This window comes from Barbus barbus (genome assembly GCF_936440315.1).
Source record: "Barbus barbus genome assembly, chromosome: 23".
Classification (NCBI taxonomy): Eukaryota; Metazoa; Chordata; class Actinopteri; order Cypriniformes; family Cyprinidae; genus Barbus; species Barbus barbus.
In genome coordinates, this window is record NC_136751.1 from 1,134,583 (window position 1) to 1,155,494 (window position 20,912).

Here is a 20,912-nt window from a genome sequence, read left to right on the forward strand (position 1 = left end):
AAATAACATAAATGTTAACTGAAATAATAAATAAACAAACTTTTTTTTAACTAATTGCTCTAATAAAAACAATATTTTTCATTTTCAGTTAGTTTAACTTGATGTACTAAAATACTGATAAATTATTAAAATTATTGTAGTATCTCAAAGATACTAAAATAATACCGCCTTCTTCATATTTTGTGGAAACCATGACACAATTTATTTTAATTGATTTTTTTAGGATTCTTTGATGAATAGAAATCCATCCCAAACGTGTAACAATGTATTATTCTACAAAAATAAAAATAAAAATAAAAATAAATAAATAAATTACAATTGAAAACAGTTATTTTAAATGTTAGTAATATTTTGCAACATATTATTGGTTTTACAGTATTTTTGAGCAAATAAACGCACCCTTGGAGAGCAGAAGAGACTTCTTTTAGAAACAAACCAAAACAATCATTAGTGTTGGTCTTGTCTTGTGCTCAAAACAGTGTTTGAATCTTTCCTAACTTCAGAAGTTTGCCTATGAACACTTTAAAGACCTCAATATCAATAAATCCCAAACAGAATAATGCTGTAAGGAAACCAAACTCTGATAGTATATGAAAGGATGAGAATATCTCTTCTGAATATGTGCAAGAGTCATAAAATGACTTTGGCAAGTCTTGAAATTTTCCCATATATAATTTATTTAGTAATTAATTTATTGTTTTTCTTTTAATCTATTATCTATGCATTTAATATTAAATAGTATACAGTTCTTTGTAATCCTGTCTCAGTCCGTTGGTGTTTTGTATATGTAAAGTCGGCTGTTCTCTCAGAGGTCCTTGTTTTTCTGTTTGGCGGGGATGTAGGGCAGGACAGTCTGAGTGCTCTTATCCGAAACCGTCTGTGTACTGCTGTTCCGTAGCAGTTTTTTCCGGCAGCCCGGGTTGAAAAGACCTTTCCTGGGTAACGTGTGAGAGCCCGTCACCGGCATCCTCACGGGCGAGGGGCACGCGGACGCCGTTTCTCGACAGTTATAGACGCCCAGCGGGTGTTCGGTGGGCGAACAGGCCCAAGGACTGGGTTCGCTGTCTGTGTCTTGGGTCCCACAGTCCACTTTATCGTCCTCCTTGGCGCCGCCATCCTCCTCCTCGTCTTCATCGTCGTCGCAGCACAAGGCGTGGTAGAGGATCTTGTCGCTAAAGCGGACGCGTTCTCTGGTTTTCTGGCTGTGAGTGGAGCTGGATGCCTCCTCGCTGGAAGAGTCTGGGGTGAGGATTAGGGGCCCGTTAGGGATGGGGAGGCCCCCGTTCATCTGTGAGTAGACGCTGGCTGTGGACGATGATGGCCTTTCTTGGCCCTCATCCGTTTCCTCTCGCTGTGCTTTCTGGTTGGAGGCCTCTAGGAAGTTGCAGAAGTCCCAGCCGTCGGAGAGCATGTCTTGGCTGAGGAAGTCCAGTCTGAAGGCCTCACCCAAGCCACGCTCGCTGCTCGACGTGCTGCTCGCCGTCGCCACCGTCCAGTCGTCGGGCTCCAGGTCGAAGTCGAAATCTGATGTGAGTTTGTCGATCTGACCCACCACCTGCATCAGAGAGAGAGAGAAAGATGAAATAATCTTGCGTTCCTCGATCATCAAAAATGCATTAGCATCACCTTGAAGGTGAGTTTAATTTTACTTTGGTCAACTCAGGAGAAACCAAGCAGAGCGCTGCAATGATCCTAGGATCATAATTCATTTTATTAAACAGTTTGAACAAAAATGGAATTGAGTTTAGAACCTTTTGACTTGAAGGTTGTCCAACATGATATTCGAAGCGAGTGTCAATATATTAAATGAATTGACTACAATTATTTTTGTGATTGCCAGCATGGGCCTTTACGACTCACTCAGCGATATATTAAAAGTTGGGTAGATACAGCACATCAAATCTATCTGCATGCACTCACAAAAAAAATATTTTGCAAGTTTTTACACTCATGTTTTCAGTAGTGCTGTCAAACAATTAATCACGTTTAGTCATCACACACATATAGTTTACATTATATATGTGTGTGTACTGTGTATATTTATTATGTATATAAATGCACACATATACAGTATATATTTTTACATATTTACATGTCTTTACATGTATAAATTTATATTCATACAAAAACCTTTTTGAATTTTTATTTTCACAATTAATTGTTTGACAGCACTACTTTTAAATCATTTGAAGTATGGAATTAAGTAAAATCTATGTAAAATTCACAAAGAGAATAAGTAAATTGAACTAATTTCTATTTACTCATCTGAAGTTTACTCTGCAGTACTCAAATACATTTTACTCAGTCTTTGTTTATACATTTTACCTAAACAATGTAGCAATAGCAAGCTAGCTTTGAAAGCATAAGATCCCACCCTCCCTGCAAATCACTCTCCAAAGCCACGCCTCCTCCAAACACATGACCGCACAGAGACAGAGCTGAGGATAACCAGCATCACCATGTCAGATTAGCTCAGGTCTCATTCACCGCTGAGAAAACATTACAGTTCAAAGCGCATAATATTACAGGAATATGACTAGACATTTTATGGTCCTATGACTTCCACAGATAAATATATTTAGAGCAATTAGTGATTGCTATCAGGATGTGAAGAGACTTTCAACCAGCATAACAAAACATGTTTTTGAACCAAATCACCAACCCTGCCTTTAAAGCATAGGGTTGAAAAAACAAGACTTTTAAATAAACAAGGCAGCAGATAGCTTATATATATATATATATATATATATTGAGATGACCAGTATGAAAAATGGATATTAATGTGGGAATTTTCTAAAGATTATAATATTATGAAATTATTTGTGTTTTTAAATATTAACTTTAAGTGAATATTAGATAATGGTAAATATCAAATTGTTATATAAACAGAGGGTAAATGAGGATGCATAAAACATATCCAATAACGGTTTATATAAATCAGATATGGGACAAAAAAAATACAAAAATTAAAACAAACTATAATATTGGCCCATAAGCAATATGGTGCTGATATGCATGCTAAAATCATGTTATTTAAAGAAAAACAAAATGTGCCAACTAGTCAAATACACTGTACATTTCTTTCCTAGCATGAGACCAATGTTGTTTTTCCAGCCTTTAGTCTTGTTAAGAACTGAATAAAGGCATTTTTGTGACCTTGAGAAAACCTCAAGTCACTTTTATTTCTATAGCGCTTTATACAATACAGATTGTTTCAAAACAACTTCACAGTGATAACCAAGAAAAAAAATCCAATGATGCAAACAGAAGTCAATTCTACTGTGAAGCAACTCTAAAAAACAACAGTAAACAGACATTATTCAGTTGAAATCAGTTTATTGTTGATTCAAATAGGAAGGAATAATAATGAAATGAGGAGTAATTATCGAAATGTTCTTCAGACCTGCGTAACATGGTGTCTGGGTTTATGTGTGTTTTTCCTGTCACTTTGTGGCATAAACACAGAAGGATCAGATGAATATGCCCTGCTGGCATGAGGGATTAAAAATCTAATTCATTTATCCAGCACAATGACTCCAAAGGAGCAATTAGGAGCTCTAAATCCCTGATTACACCGCAGCCAAAGCCAGAGGAGGGCCTGTGTTTCTGTGATCCGCTCGCTGATTTAACAGATGAGTTGCCCGAGACACTTTTTCTCATCTCTATCTGTAATCACTGACTGAACGCGTGATACTATATTTAAGCATGCACTGCGAACACCGGTTATTGAGTTTGCTCTGGTGCTTATGGGATACGACTGCTTGACTTCATTCATTTAATGCATGCGATTTATGTCAGGTAGAATTCATTTGTTCTGACTTGACCTACTGTACCTCGCATTGTTTGAAGATGTTTTGCCATCCACATTGAAATGAGTGGCACTATATCGTCAAATTGCAAATAGGATGTCCTGGATGAATGAAACCCCTCACAAAACCTCTTTAGTAAGAGATGTCACATGCATTAAGCTAATTGAAAGCTAAATTAGCTCAGAAATAACAAAGGCCAATTGGGTTTATTGAGTGACAGGTTATTAATGATGCCAGCCAGTAGTTGACCTACTCTGTCCATCATTGTCCAATCAAATCACAGAACTACAAACCAAGCAATTGAATGTATATAAAGTCGTTTTCATAAAAATAACACAACTGTTTAAATATTGCTAATAATCAGACATGCTTCTTGAGCAGCAAATCAGCATATTAGAATGATTTCCAAAGGATCGAGTGACACTGAAGACTATGGATGGGACGATAAATCGATTCGTGGATCGATTCTGCGATCTTCCAGATGCATCGTGATTCTCTCTGGAATCGATTCTGAGCTCATTTTTTAACAGCAGATGGCACTCTAGTTTTTGACCGCAGTTTAAAGGTTTAAGTTTTTAAACGCTTGTACATTCGGTTGAGTCATGCAAGTGGTTAAATGTACTTGCACCTCGGCTTTTATGCTTTTATGATGCAAGATTAATGTAAACAGCCTACTATTGAACACTCTTGTAATTCGCTTCAACCTTTTCAAACTTTATGAATGATTATTTTAGGTTCAAGTGGTGTGTGTAAGGAACTGGTAGCAAGCAGAGTACAGCTTACAGCCAGAGTAAAGCATGCAGTGCCATCTGCTGTTAAAAATGAAGCTCAGAATCGATTCGAGAGACTATCATGATGCATTCAGAAAATTGATCCGCAAATCAATTTATTGTCCCAACCCTACTGAAGACTGGCTAAAAGTGCAGCTTTGATCACAGGAATAAATTACAATTCAACAGATATTCGCATTGTAGTAATATTGTACTAATATTTTACAATTTTTACTGTATTTTTTTACAAAATGCAGCCTTCGTTACAAAAAATATTTTCTTTCTTAGTATTTTTGCCTTGTTTTCCAGTATAAATATGCAAAGATTCTTGAATCTAGATATATTTACTTGAGAAGTGAAATGACTTATGCAATTGATATTAAGTCTTGTTTTCTGATCCCCCCTTTGAAACTTCTCACACTCACAAAATATTCTTAAAAAAACACTATAAAATAAATATACTTTCTCCTAGTATTATTATAGCTCATTGGTTTGAGTCTCTCTGGTAAATAATGCAGGTGTCACTGTCTGAGCAGTGGACTTTCTGTAACTTCTGCTGTTGGGTGTATGTGCGCTGAATGAAGTCTAGAGAAGAGATGAATTGCTGCCCTAAGGGTGGATGAAATAGCTTTGTTTACTAGATTACTCGTCCCGCAAAAGCAGGATTTAATTCAATCAGTGTTTTCCGGATAGTCTGGCACCGTTAGACACATTTCGCAAACCCCTGTCATCCAAGAGAGGAGCGTAATTTTATCAATATTAGGTCTGTTATGACTCATGCCATTTTTAATATTAATTGGAACTGCACCACATCCTCACAGGAACAAGTGCACTGTCAGAAGAACTTATTTCCAATTCCAAATGAAAGGTGAAGTGTGTAATTTCAGAGCCACTGGAGGCACCAGACGTACACTCTTAAAATATAAAGTTTCCAAAAAGGGTTTTTCTCAGCGATGCCGTAGAAGAACCATTCTGTGATCAGTGCTTAAAAGAACCATTTTTGTCTTAGTTTGAACAAAATAAAGAAACTTTTTCGACTATGAAGACTGTTTTGTGCAATGAAAAGATTCCATGGATGTTAAAGGTTCTTAATTAATAAATAAATGTTCTTTATTGTCACTGATGGTTTAGAGTAGACATGCAATAAATTGGGTCAACAAACATGCAACTGTGTAAAAAAACAACAACATCTTGTGATAACTTCTAAATTAAAATGTAATCGGTTACAGATTACAGGTTACCCTATTTAAAAGTAGTGTAACTATGTCAATTACTTTATTAAATTACTTTTTTTATTTATTTTTATTTAATTACTTTTTGATTACTTTTCTAAATTTCTAACAAATGTTTTCAACATTTTCAAAAATGTAAAGCAGGCAGGGTTAGCCTTACATTAGGACTCAACACTGATTACTGTCAGACTTTCAGAATTAAGATTATGATAATTTAATTTTAAAGAACAGCCAGCACAAAATCGTTTTACCTTGAGATCGTTCTGAGGATACAGATTCACAATCATAACAATAAATAGTAAATATTAAAACAAGTTGTAATCATATGTAACCCTTGTAATCATTAACACTTTTATAAGTAACTAATTTAATTACACATTTTCTCAGTAAGTGTAACAGATTACAGTTACATGTATTTTGTAATTAATTTGCATGACGCTGTTACATGCAACTAGTTTCTCCCCAACATTGCAATAAGTAACATGCAATATATATAATCTTAAGTTATTGCTGTCCATCCTTGACCTGACCATGCAAAACTGCAACAGAACAGAAACATCCCAACATTAAACACTAACACATCTCTCCCTGTATTAATCTTGTGCAAAAACACACAAAATAAGATCTACAGTATTTTCATCACTTATTCTCCTTATACAGTCTGATGCAAAGCGTGTTGGGAGCTAGTCATAAACTTAACACGATTCATTCAGGAATGAAACAACAGACTGTAACTGTACCACTTAATATCAACATTTATTCACCTTATACAGTCTGATGCAAAGCATGCTCAATATAATCACTTCATTTCATTCACTTGGGTTTTACAGTGAAATGAACCAGTGTTGCTGTGTTGGGAGAAATCTATCTACAAATAACTGGGGCAGGAGAAAGTATTTTAACATTGCAAAAATTACACTCTTCACCTTTCCAACTTCCCCCTCGAAGCCCAACGCAAACTGCTAACAGAAAGAGAAAAGGACTAATTTCGCTGACAATGTCTGCTGTGCTGCGTAATCATCAGCCGCCGCCTCTGTTCCCGTGGCTTGCTCTAGAGCAGGCGTTCCTCGGGGTAAACAAAATCATTCAAATGAGCTCGTTTAGGCAATGCCCTCACCCCACAATGGCTCCTGAAGCAATTTAACTAGATATCAGCGCAAGCTTAAAGGGTCTGCGCAACCTTTCTAGGTCACAGATGGGCTTGACGCAGCTACAATGAACAGTAATTTTCTGCGAGATGCCGAGAGAGTGAGTGGGCTATGGAGTAAATTATTGGGTAAACAGATTGCCTAAGTGTAAAGGATGAATGAACACATCAGGAAGAAGTCATTAGCGTTGGGACACATTGCGTTTTAACTGGAAGGAGTACAATGAGAACCTGCAATAGTAATTACAGTCTATAGGGTAAAAATCACATCCTTTTGTCGGCCTCGGCCCTCATAATGGCAGAGATTGCAGCTGGATTATTCAACTCAGAAAAGATTCGTCTTTCCACTCCGGTGCTTTCAGCTGATGCTCGTCTCACTGGAGCTAAATTATACACCAGCAGCAGCTCGAGGAAAACAGTACATTGTGGCCAACACGTGGAGGGTGAGAGAGACTCAAAGCCAGCAATGTGGAACGATTATATCTGGTAGCATGACACCAAACTGGCTATTTTTCTGAAAAAAAGTGTGAAGTAAAAAAGGTAATAATACGTTAATATTTAGCTACATTTTAAATACAATATGGCCAGTTAAATTGTGCATTAATGATCATTTTTCACTAACTCATCAGACCAGTAGGTGGCGACAAGTGACTCTCTGAGTCTTTCATTCAAATGATTTGTTCAAACACGGGGTTCAGATAAAAACACTGGAACAAAACATTTAACTGTCTTTATGACTCATGAGTGATGTTCAAATGTTCTCATTCAAATGTTCTTTTTTTTAAGAACACATTCCTTCTGGAATGATACTCAGAGATGTGTTTCAATTAGATTGTACTGTAATATACTGATGTGTAAAATAAAAAAAATAAATAATAATGGCACAGAATGGTTTGTCACAACAAGATCATGTTAATAAAAAATAAATTAATGGATGAATTAATACAATTTTCTATCTTTAATAAACTGTGTGAATTTACTGCTAAATTGCATCATATATTGAGATGAGGTTAACATGTATAGGATGATCGATCACCCAATATAATATTAAGATTATATTAAATTAATAATAATAGTTAAAATATTAAATATGCAATTTTTAAATTGCATATAATTTTGTTTAATGGCAAGTAGGTAGATAGGTAGGCAGGTGTAAATAAATAAATAAATAAGCACTGATTTATCACAAAATTGTTCACATATGTTTCACAGCTGTTCACAGAACTTGCTGCAAATGTTGATGTTTAGATAAAAACCATTAATAAATGCATAACCATTTAATAAACTGTTAAGATGAGATTTAGTGACCACAATCGTCAGCAAACGATCTTAAACAATTAAAACGATTCTTATATTTCAACCCGGCTGTGATCACCTGCTGATATTCAGAAAAACAGTAATCTTGCTTCTGTGATACCGTGTAAATATCTTGTCTGGAAATAACAGCTTCAGTATAACATGTACAGTATACTGAGTGTAGCACTTAGATATTTCAATGCTTGGAATGTTATTTCTATTTCCATCCGCAGTGATTTGAGCGGTAATTGCGGTCGGTGCGTCTGAGGAAGTGCGGAGCAGGTAGCGGTGGCAGAACAGAGAGAGGTCAGCAATCCTGAGAGTGACAGCTGACTCTCTGCCAAAGCCTCCTGCAAAATGCAATCTGTGGCACTGATCCGTGAATAACTCGCACTGGAAAGGCGATCCAAAGGCAGCTCCTTGTGGTGTACAGACATAAAAACACGTGCTGCTGCTGTTTCATGTGTTTCAGATGAACCCTGCGTCGAGGTCACTTATGTTGAACATTTTCGCTGCGTTAGAATCCCATGTGCAATTTAACTGATCCCTTGCTGATTTCATACATATAAATATATACAATTAATTATAAATAATAAGCATGCAAATTAAATGATAAATAATAAATATGTACACTACTGGTCAAAAGTTTGGAATACTTAAGCTGTTTTAATGTTTCTGAAATAAGTCTCTCATGCTCAGCAAGGCTGCATTTATTTGATCAGAAATACAGTAATATTGTGAAATATTTTTTACAATATAAAATAGCTGTTTCCTATTTGAATATGTATTAAACTGTAATTTATTTCTGTGATCTGCAGCTGTATTTTCAGCATCATTACTGCAGTCTTCAGTGTCACATGATCTTCAGAAATCATAATAATATACTGATTTACTGCTCAACAAACATTTCTGATTATTATCAATGTTGAACACAGTTGTGCTGAACAATATTTTTGTGGAAACTACTGTTTTTCTGTACATTCTATTCGTCAAAGTATCCTCAAAACTGTATAATGCTTTCCATGAAAATAGTAAGTTTAATGATGCAGCGTTCACCTCCACAATAACACTGCTGTCCTACAACTTCTGCTGAATCATAAAATCCTGTGCAGTGATGATTGTGGGTATTTATAAAGCTCTTCAATAAAAAGACTAAACAAGACGAGTGTTGTTTTCATGCTGTCTTTGTCTCAAACAACCAGCGCAATCAGGCTACTTTATATTACAGCATACAGACCAAAAAAAGAAATAATTTCCATCATCTCCGAATAGCTATTGGAAACAAGTTTGTCAGGGAAACTTTTCAGGCCTTTGAATGATCCATTATATAATATTCAGCCTCTGGCATGAATTTCCCCAAGAATCTGATTGAAATGTGAGCAGTAGAGTAACAGAGAGCTATTAAAACCGCCTCTCCATAGTTAGAGGCCGAATGTGATGATTAGGAACTGCAAACAATTACTGCAACTGCGTCACATGCTGATTTCAAAGTGAACCGTTGGTAAATATTTCTTTAATGTATTTCGCTCATGCAGCGTTTGAAATTTTCAGGAAGACAGGGATATATTCATCGTCCTCTCTGTTTAGTGCACTGGTTTGGACGGCATGCATGAATCTATTTCCTTCTGGCAGAGTCATCATCCTCTTTATCATTATGAAATTTGCAAAATAATTACAGCAAATGCTTCAGATATTCAGTTGAGCTGATACTGTGAATGAATATTCAAGGTGATGTCATAGAAGGAGAAAGGCAGAGTCAAAGAAGAAATAATCAGAGCTGTCCTGCTGTGCTCGCTCGAGACATCACTTTCACAGGTTATCTGGAGTCTTGTGCGGTCAGACTTGTGACTGGAGGCATTGCATGGGCAGAAAAGGAATTTATCTGAAAAAGGTTGTACAGTACCATAATGTTTTGGCATGGGGGAAAAATAATTCAATAAAATGATTATATTAAAACGGGATTTATCTGAAATAGGTTGTACCACTGTGCTTTTGGTGCATAAAAAAATAAATAAATAATACAATAAAATAAATAAATTATTACAGAAAAAGGGATTTATCTGAATAATAATAATAATAATAATTATTATTATTATAATTACTATATATGTGTTAATAGAGTACTGTATTATGAATCTATTACAAGCAGTAAAATTGCTTATCTAGAGATAAAACATACTATGAAGATTGTAACATAAATATTTCTCTGTCACTGAATACTGTCAGATATTCATAATAAAATCATGCATTTTTTGACAGTATAGTAATGTTATATAAGTGTTATAAATGCATTAGAATTTGTAAAATTTCTTGTATAGAGATAAAACATATACCATTAACATAATACTACGTAAACATGACTTACTTTCTGTCCCTGAGTACTGCCAGTATTTCTTATAAAAAAATGGTCAATTGCTGACAGGTTAACTCTTTCCCCACCAGCATTTTTCAACAAACAAATATTTTTTTTTTTAGTTTAGCTTCAGGCATTTTTCCCCCATCACTTCAATGTGAGCGAGTTTCATAAAAAAAAAAAAAAAAAAATACGGCCTCCTACCGTATAAAACAGTGGAAACACGGAAAGCCGGAAAATTCCGTCAGTATAGTGGGGAAAGAGTTAATTGGTCATAGATGTTAAAAACATATGATAAAAACTAGAGATGCTCCGAATTTTCAGCTGTTGAAAATTATTGGCCGAAAAAGAAAAACGGACAAGAATATGAACTGAAAATATATGGCATGGCGATATTTGATATTTATTATTAATATATATATTAATATATATTTATATGAATTAATATATAGACCATGTTATCAGTGATACTGTGTATGAAAAGAAAACAAATCCTGTGTCAGTTAGATTTCATGTTTTTTTTTTGCATGTTTCTTCGTGAGATAGACCTCCGAGCTCTAACGAATGATCTGGGTCACGCAGACCTGATTGGTTAGATGTGTCACTCATCCCGTGCCGAGGGAGTGGAGTACGGCTTTGAAGTGCTCCCCCCGACCGTTTGCGGCTAATTATCCCGTCATACATGGGAGCACGGGCTCCGGCGTTCATTAGGCACACAACACCCTCCGTTATATCTAGACTCTGAAATAACACTTCAAGCCGACCTTAGCACATGCTGCACATTCACAAACGCCATGAGTGGGGCGATGAGGCTCTCAACAGCCGGAAAATCAGAAGCAGCACAGAAACACAGCTGTATAATGGGTGTCAGTCAACGGTGGCGAGTCCTGTGATCCGCTGCATACATTGCTCTGCTCCTAATTGCAGCGGAATTGTCAAAAGTGGTCATTATTTTTCCTCTCTTCTTCCAGAAGCTTGGCTGGCTGGCTGCAGTCATTTCAAACTCTGCTGAAGAATTATGTGGGCCACAGCTATAGATATGCTAAGGCTATCTTTAGATATAGGCTTGGCTAACTTGGGATGTGGGTTTGCCGGCTATTAATGGCTCTGTGAGCGGTGCTGTGATACTGACTGGGCCGCTCTCTGGAGCTCTTTTACGTAACTCGCTGACTGCATTACCTGAGGCTTACGACCAGTAGGAAGTCAGATCCAGATATCAGCACATATTCATCACCATTTCAAATAGGGTTAATTTAGTTTAATTGATGTCATTTTCACTGTGTTATTACCAGGTGGCTTGCACAGGTTCTTTAGGCTATACATGAATTATTCATTGCAGACAAGTCACACATGAATTGTTGAACATAAGCATCACTTACATCAATGTCCCAGAGTACACTGCAAAAGATGCATTTCTTACTTAGATTTTTTGTTTTGTTTTCTCCAAAATATCAAAAAAATCTTAAATCAAGGAGGATTTTCAGAAAAAAACAAGTAAAAATTAAGTTAGTTTTTGCTTAGAACAAGCAAAAACTCAAAATTTCAAACAGAAAACAAGATTATTTTGCTTACCCCATTGGCAGATTATTATTATTATTTTGCTTGTTTCAAGCAAAATCTCACTTAACTCACTGACGTTTTTTTTTTTTTTTTATGAAAAAAAAGACAATGTTTTTACTTATCTAGAAAATCCTTCTTGATTTAAGAATTTCTAGATATTTTGGCTGGAAACAAGACAACACATCTAAGTAAGAAAAGCATTTTTTGCAGTGTACTGCCAGTCATTCGAAATGAAATAAGCACACTTTTGTGTTATTGACAGAATAATATTATGCATTTATGTTATAAATGAGTTATAAATGTACTGTAAGCCATAAATTGCTTAATAACACATATATGATGATTACAGTATGTAACATAACTTTTTCTGTCCCTAAATACTGCCAGCCAGTCAAAATAAAATAATCAGGTTCTTTAGCTTTTTCTTCTGTATTTTATCACATGTGTTATAAATGTGGGTTACACTTTATTTTAAGGTGTCCTTGTTACAGGGCAATTATAGATTTAAGTACTGAGTAATATTAATTAACCGCATGCACTTACTATATGTTATGAAATGCCTTTAACTGAAAATTTTACATTATTGACACTATTTTCCTATTTTGATATTGGAAAGTTGCTTTGACAAAATCTGTATTGTTAAAAGCACTATATAAATAAAGGTGACTTGACTTAGTAATTACATGCAACGTGTAACAAGGACACCTTAAAATAGTGTTACCGATATGTTATAAATGTATTAAAAGCTGTAAAATTACTTATATAGCGATAAAACACCTATGCTGAAGATTTTATAACATGACTATCTTTCTGTCCCTAAATACTTTTGCATTTCTGACAGTATAACATTATACATGTGTTATAAATGTATTATAAGTGAGCTATGAGCATTAAAAATGTTTATACAGAGATACAATAAAGATTATGCAACAAAAGTACTGCCAGTTATTCAAAATGACATAATCATATACTGTACATTCTTACAGTCTTGTAATACATTGTAGCAGTAAAATTGCTGGTAACACTTTAGTATAGGGACCAATTCTCACTATTAATTAGTTTCTTATCTAGCGAATCTAGCAAAGCCTCTGAAAACCATGTAAAGATACTCTCAACGAGGACCTGAAACAAGATGTATAAAGCTGCTTTTCTGCAATAGACTGTTTTCTCTTTCCTCTGCCTGATGCCTTGCTCTTTACAGAGAGAAATACAGCATTCTATCACATCAGTTTTGATAGCATTGTTAAAGACTGTGACAATGTGCAGCACTACTCATTAATGAATCAGCTCAGCCCACGAAAACAACCATCTTAGAAACATTTGCCTTCAATGATGACAACAGAGGCCTCGCCAAAGATTTACACGAAGAAAGCTGCAGCGAACACACAGCCTGACTCGAAAACCAGGGCTTTTCTTCCCTATAAGACATCCTAATGTACTGTCAGCGTATGCTGTGGTTTCTTCCCTCGCATTGAACCTCATGATTATATAATTGAGTCATTTCATCAGTGAAGTATGAGTTCACTGAACAGATTCTGAGCATGCACTCGATTGGTTGATGCATTTGCTTATAGCAGTCTTTAGAGAAAGAGCAGAGTAATCGGAATTGCATTCGCATCACGTAACTGATGTTCTCTGGATTTTCTGAATGATTTTCTAATCTTTAAATTTGAATATTTTTCACATCGCAACTCCATGAAGCAGTTTGCAATGTACTTCATCCTCTGTAACTAGCACTTTTCATAAACGACTTTTCTCATCTCTTTGATGAAACAGTTGGGAGTTTATTTAGACTACCTGATGGTGGCTTAAAGAGAGTAATTTGTACGTTATAATGGTGAAACCTACTGCCTACTCTCAGTGGCTGACAGTTTAATTGGAAGTAAGACAGTGAAGCACATTCGAAAAGACATAATAGAAGCATATTAGTCACTAATTAAGTCACATGCATTTTTCTCTTCCCCTGACACATTCATCATCCTTTCAATCCCTTCATGTGTTACTCAGCGCGTAAGTGTGAAGCTGTGTTTATACGTGCATGTGTGACAGAGAGAGAAACGCACACAAAAGGGCGCATGGGTGGTAATTAACTCTCAGCAGATATAACCTGGATGACACACTGAAAATGGCCAACAAATTGCAAACTGTTATGCCAACTGAGCAATAGAAAGTCTGATTTTCACACCGCATTTCTGGAGGTAAAGCAATTAAAGGTGCTTTAAGCAATTTCAGTCATTTTTGCTAAACATCTGAAGCTAAAATAGACCAAACACTGCTGACCTGTCACTGAATACATAAATGGCAGGGAGTTTTCTCATTGGCTCATACAAAGGTTGGGTCTAGACCAGCCCGATGTCAGTGTAAAACATAAAAAAATCTTTGCATTATTTGTATGAAATATATTTGCAGATATATCACCTATTATATCAACATTTGAACCCTTTCCATAAGTGATTATATGATTTTGAGAGCAACTTTTCACACTGGACACACACACACACACACACACACACACACACACGCATACAAATAAATAAATAAATAATTTTCATTACATGACAAAGTAAATGCTACATGCAATAAAACATAAAATAAAATTTCAGCTAGTTTCCAAGGCAACATTTCTCATTTTCATTTAGTTTAACTTGATGTTCTAAAATAACAAAACAACTATATAAATAAATATTAATAAAACTATATAGACATATTTAAAATAATAAATAACTAATAATTACATTAACTAAAATTAACATGAAAACAGAAATTCAAAACATATAATCTAATTCAAAATAAACAACAAAACTGTAAAAGTAACAAACAATAACAAAACAAAATAAAAAGAAAAAAAGATGTAAAATGATAATACATAATTAAATGATACTAAAATAACACCCGGAGTGAAAACATTTTGAATATGATGATCAGAGTAAACTGCACTTTTGTATATTATTTAGCTTATGTAGCCTACTAAATGAAAATATTTTTCAACAAAATAAGAAAAAAAAGGATACATCTTCAAACTTTTCAAATTAATACTCTTTACATAGTGTCGTCGTCTTGAGAATTAACAAATGTTTGCACCTTTACAAAGCTATGCAGATCATGCTAGAATCACGCTTTATGCACGAAAACACGTGATAATTATAATGAAATCATATTGCAGATCCAGGTGTGCATCTCAAGACACTCATCAAAACCACAGTAACCCATAATATGAGCGTCAGCTTGAGATCATATTGATATTGCTGTTTGTTTTCAGCAGTGGATAGAAGATAGAAACTATCAGTCTCTTCATTTTGTCTGCAGTGCTTGTCATTTTCTTAACAGGAGATGTTTGGATGCGTCCTGTTCTTTCTGTTTCTGCCAGACAGTATTTTCCCAGACTGTGGTTTGTCCTTCATCACTCACAGGGCAAAACCAGGGCTTAAAATAGCATTGGGCTGGAGAATGTGAGGAAAACTCTCTAGTCTTATTCATAGACTCTTGTTCTGTCTGTGATACAGGCCATCAGATCGATGTTTCTCTGGCCACACTGCATCTGTTTAAATAGATTCCCCGTTCGCATTTAGCAAATCCCATATATCATTACCCAACAAATGCAACTCGCTCTACCATACAGAAGTGAAAATACCAGCAATGTGAATAAGGAAAGAAAGAAATATGTATTTATTCTGCTCTCGGAGCTGCTTTTATAAGGCATGAAGCATAGCAGCAGCAAAGCTATTTCCATTTCTCTGTCTTTTTTGCTTTGGACTTTTTTAAGGCATCGTCAGAATTACCTTGACACAGCCAGGAACGGTTTACAATCAGCGATGCCGTGATTTGATGGAGGGCATGGGACCTGCCGTGGGAAGCAGGAGGGTGTCCAGATGAGACAAAAACATTGACTCGATTGCCTGAACTGAGAAACATGAGTCACGCTGTTCAGTTTGCTTAATCAAGAGAACAACGCTTTTTGATTTTGTGTATTAGTATTCAGATAAATCACAGGGGGTGTAGCGATTTCAAATCAGCTGGGTTGTGGAACAATATTTGCAGTTTATGTTCTGAATTGTTATGCATGTTTGAAAGGATGTTAAATGACTTAAGGAGGCAGTTTAAAGGATTCATCGCCCTCAGCATTGATATTGATGTATTTCTGTCTTCCCTAAAAGTCACTGCTTTTTAAAATCTTATGCATATTTAGCTACGGGGTGAAGTTTGAATATATATATATATATATATATATATATATATATATATATATATATATATATATAAAAATGTATGTTTAAAAATACAAATTAATTATTTATTCATTATTGTTTTTTATATTTACTATACCATTAAATATATGTAATGGTAAAAGCTGTAAAAAAATACTGTTCAAAATAATAAACATGTGCCTGCCTAAATATAGTAACATAAATATAAATATATGTTTTTACTGTATTATGGTAAATGAAAAAAAAATGAAAAAACAAACAATAAATAAATAAATACATTAATTAATTGAAATGAACATGTTCCTGAAAGTGTTGTGAGCTGCTGCTATTTGTAGTTTCAAGCCATATTTAATGAAAATATGTGTATTATTTAATTGCTTTTAATAACTGTTGCAGTTTCACAACAGCGCTTAATCAATACGGATTTAACAGCCTCAGAGCTAATTATTTATTTGAAGGAGAAATGAACCAAAAATAAGGCTTTGAATTGTGCAGAACAAAGAGTAGCATCAGAAGATACAGCTGGTGAATATTGAGAAGACATACTCGTACTTGACAACCTACATCAATTTATAAGATGGACCTCATGAAGAGAGACTAAACTCTTACACAAACACAAACATAAATATTCCCTCTTCTCCTTCAATCATCCTCTTCCTCTGAGTTGCTGTCTTTCGATCCATTCCTTTCTTTTTCTCTTTAGCAAGACCTGTGACACCTCTATCAGACGCGTTCGTTTGCCGAATCAATGGTCGAGCTGTAATCTGAATGGAGGAGCGGAAGCAAAGGTGAGTCTATTTGCAAACACAATCACAACAGTATATCCAGCAGTCCCCTGAGGAACATCTGCCTGCTTAACTTCCTAAAACACACTCTCAATCTACAAGCAGGGTCTATTCAGCGCCTACAAACGACAGCTGCTGACGGGTTATTAGCATCGCAGGATTTATTCAGTCATTAACCGTCAGGAGTTTCAGAGTCGATGGTTCATTTTCAAGATGGTTTGGAACATAAGATTCTCTCTGGCTGGTTTCCAACTGGGTTCAGATCCACTGAAGCAACCGGACTAGTTTGGCTTGTGTGTAATTTGTGATTTATTTGTATCCTTTAGTATGACTGTAATTAGTTTTGGGTCAGTGTCAGCAGAAACACTTTTTATTAGGCTAATTTAGTCAAAATACTAGGATTATTTCCTAATATTTATTCAAAGGAATGAATCAACTTTAAAGCACCACATTTGACTAAAAGCATCTCACTGATGAACCCCACACAGCAAAAATAATAAGAAGAAGAAGAATTTGACCAAAATATATTAAATATATGTTGTAAACAATGAGGTTATGAAATTAAAAATATTTTTGAAATAGAACATTTATTTAGTTTCAGTCTTTGTGTACCAAAATATATTTAAAAATGTATTTCAGGGGCAAGAAAATATATATCCACTCTTAGTAGTCTATTAAATGCAAATCTGGACGGAATACTACTGGAGATCAAAACTAGTTTGATAATGATTAATTAATGCTAATATCTATGTATGTATATATATATATATATATATATATATATATATATATATATATATATGTATATATATATATATATATATATATATATATATATATATATATATATATATATAGAGAGAGAGAGAGAGAGAGAGAGACAGAGAGAGAGAGAGAGAGTATCTTGTAATATATATATATATATATATATATATATATATATATAAACATTAGTGCTGTCAAATGATTAATCGCGATTAATTGCATCCAAAATAAAAGTTTTTGTGTACATAATATATGTGTGGACTGTGTATATTTATTGTGTATTTATAAATACACACATACAGTATATATTTAGAAAATATTTGCATGTATTTACACACACACACACACACACACACACACACACACACACACACACACACACATATATATATATATATATATATATATATATATATATACACATACATATATATATATTCATATAATTTAATTTATATATAAATATAATTAATATATAAACAACATTTTTTTCTTAAGTACATGCATGTGTGTGTGTGTATATATATATATAATATACACAGTACACACACATATATTATGCAAAAAAAAAACTTTGCGATTAATCGTGATTAATCATTTGACAGCACTAAATTAAACATGGGTAATTCTGTCTGTTTGCACTGCAATATCAGAAAGCCAGATTCAGTGTCTTAGACTGTAAAGTTACAGATGGTTGCTAAGTTGCTAAGCTCCGCCCACTCTTGGCTACTGAAGATCCCACAGGCGACTACTTCCATGCCATGGATAAAACAACAGTGATTTGGGGGCGTGAAAATGCAAACTTTTGAAAATAGGTTTAAAAGTAAAGGTTTTTAAAAACTATACCATTATCATCTCTGTGTAAACGCAGATTTGCAAATGAAAAACTGTGCTTACTGTGAATCAGATTCAAAACAAATATTCTCAAAGTCAACTGAGAAGAGCCTCAGCTGAAAAAGATAACATTAATATAAGTGAGTAAAACCGTTCCTTTACAGAAGATGCTGGTATGTCTTTATAGTTGAGTTTCCAGATTGTATTCTTATATTTTCCTTTATTTATTCTTATATTCTTATATGTGTCTCACTGTAAAGCTGCTTTGACTCATCTGTATTGTATAAAGCACTACAGAAATAAAGCCGACTTGACTATACAAACTACAATGACCTGAATACATAAATACCTAATTAAACTGGCAATCATTAAAAAAAGATTCAAATGTAAGTATCCATACTGATGGTATTTGGGAATGAAGGTTGAATTTGTTATTTCAGTATTTATTATTATTTTCTCAGATGTGTATAGAGCACTCAAGCCATGATCAGGGCACATCTGCATCCAAACGTTCAGAGGTCCTCAGGTCAGGAATGAAAGATGTGTTTCACTCCTACCTCTCAGTGGGAAAGGTTGAGACTCGCTTCCAAAACAACAAAGGAGCTCTAATATAAGATGAGTTTACGAAGCTCAGCAGCTGCTTCCTGCTTTCACAGTTAGTTATCACCACCGAAAATCTTCAATGGCGTCGGCATTCTGCCAAACATGCTTTCAGTGCCGTTATTAGAGCGACTTCAGCTGAGAGATGTGAAATATGACACGTCCGTATGATGGATCTGCCTCTCACAATGCCTCACCTTACAATGCATGTACATTTAATAGCTATATTTGCAGAGTAATTATGTTAATTATCTGTATCGAATCACAGAACAGAGAGAAACAACAGAAGAGAGAAACAACAGAAGAAACATACAAATATAGATAGAGATGGATGGATGGATGGATGGATGGATAGATAGATATTCAGTCACAAACAATAGAATACATACAACACATACAATATCACATCATACTCCAGTAAATCTCTAATATAAACAGGTATTAAATTCCATCTTTCTGCTGCTCTAACTGGCCGATTGTCCAAAAACTGTTTTCTTAAATTTAGTTGAACAGTCACCTCTAACTGATAACGGATAACGTCTGATCAAAGATTCCCCTGTATAAAGCTGTGTTCAGTGATGAAGTTGTTTTGGCGTTCGTCTCGGTGAATGATTGTGTGCGTCTGTGAACATGTATGAGACGAGGCTCTCTGGAGCTGCTCAGCGCTCTCAGAAACGGCTTTATGAATAATGAATAGCTGTGTGTCTGACACCTCATACACCACGGCCATGCTGGCAACTTCAGCCCCAGATGGAGAGAAACAAAGGGAAGAGAGGAGAGATCTATCCTTCCGGGAAAGGGATGGAGAGAAGGAGATAAGTGACTAGCTGCTGATGAGTCAATGGATGAGATGGGCCTGAGCCCGACAGACGAAAACCAGAGAGAGAGAGAGAGAGAGAGAGAGAGGCCAGACGAGGAGAGAAAAGCAGGGAAGGGAACGGCGACGAGAGAGAAAGACGTCAGGGAGTCGAAGAGAAAGAGATGCCTGACAGAGGAACAGAAAGTGACATGGGCAAAAGAGATAAGGAAATTAGAATTACTAATTAAAGGGACAGTTTGCTCAAAAATAAAATGCTGTCATCAGAAAGAATGAATAAACATTTGAGAAAAGCAGTCCAACCACTGCAACTGGATTGATTGTTGAACGAATCATTGGTTTTGTGACCCGAATCAGCAAATTCATTGAACAGATCAAGCTCAAAGAATGATTCGTTATTCGCCATGTTTCTCATAAGAATAAATAATGAAACTGTAGAGACTGTCACTCACATGAGATCACAGTAAAAGCAAATGACAATGATCCAGTCAATTCCCGATAGACAAAATCAAGTCCCTAATCCATTTTTCTTGTTCTTGAAGCTGTTTTACTGCGATGCACATCATAATAGGAAAGACAATACAATCTCACAATCTCCTTTTCATGGCGACTTTGAGGTAAGTCACAGGGTAACTAATCAATATCTCCATGCATCCATAGTTGAATAATCACAGTGCATTAAGAAAATAGTTTTGAAATTCTGAAATGTTGTTTAAAAAATGCAAATGACACATGATCT

General features: G+C 35.1%; 1 protein-coding gene across 1 annotated transcript in view; it reads right to left on the reverse strand.

The window, feature by feature from the left end:
- Positions 1-707: 707 nt before the first annotated feature.
- insyn1 (inhibitory synaptic factor 1) overlaps positions 708-20,912 on the reverse strand; it is a 59,659-nt gene continuing 39,454 nt past the window's right edge. The window contains exon 3 of the mRNA XM_079374359.1: positions 708-1,555. Within this exon, the coding sequence (XP_079230485.1) occupies positions 806-1,555 (750 nt within the window). The 3' untranslated portion in view covers positions 708-805. The remainder of the gene's footprint in view (positions 1,556-20,912) is intronic.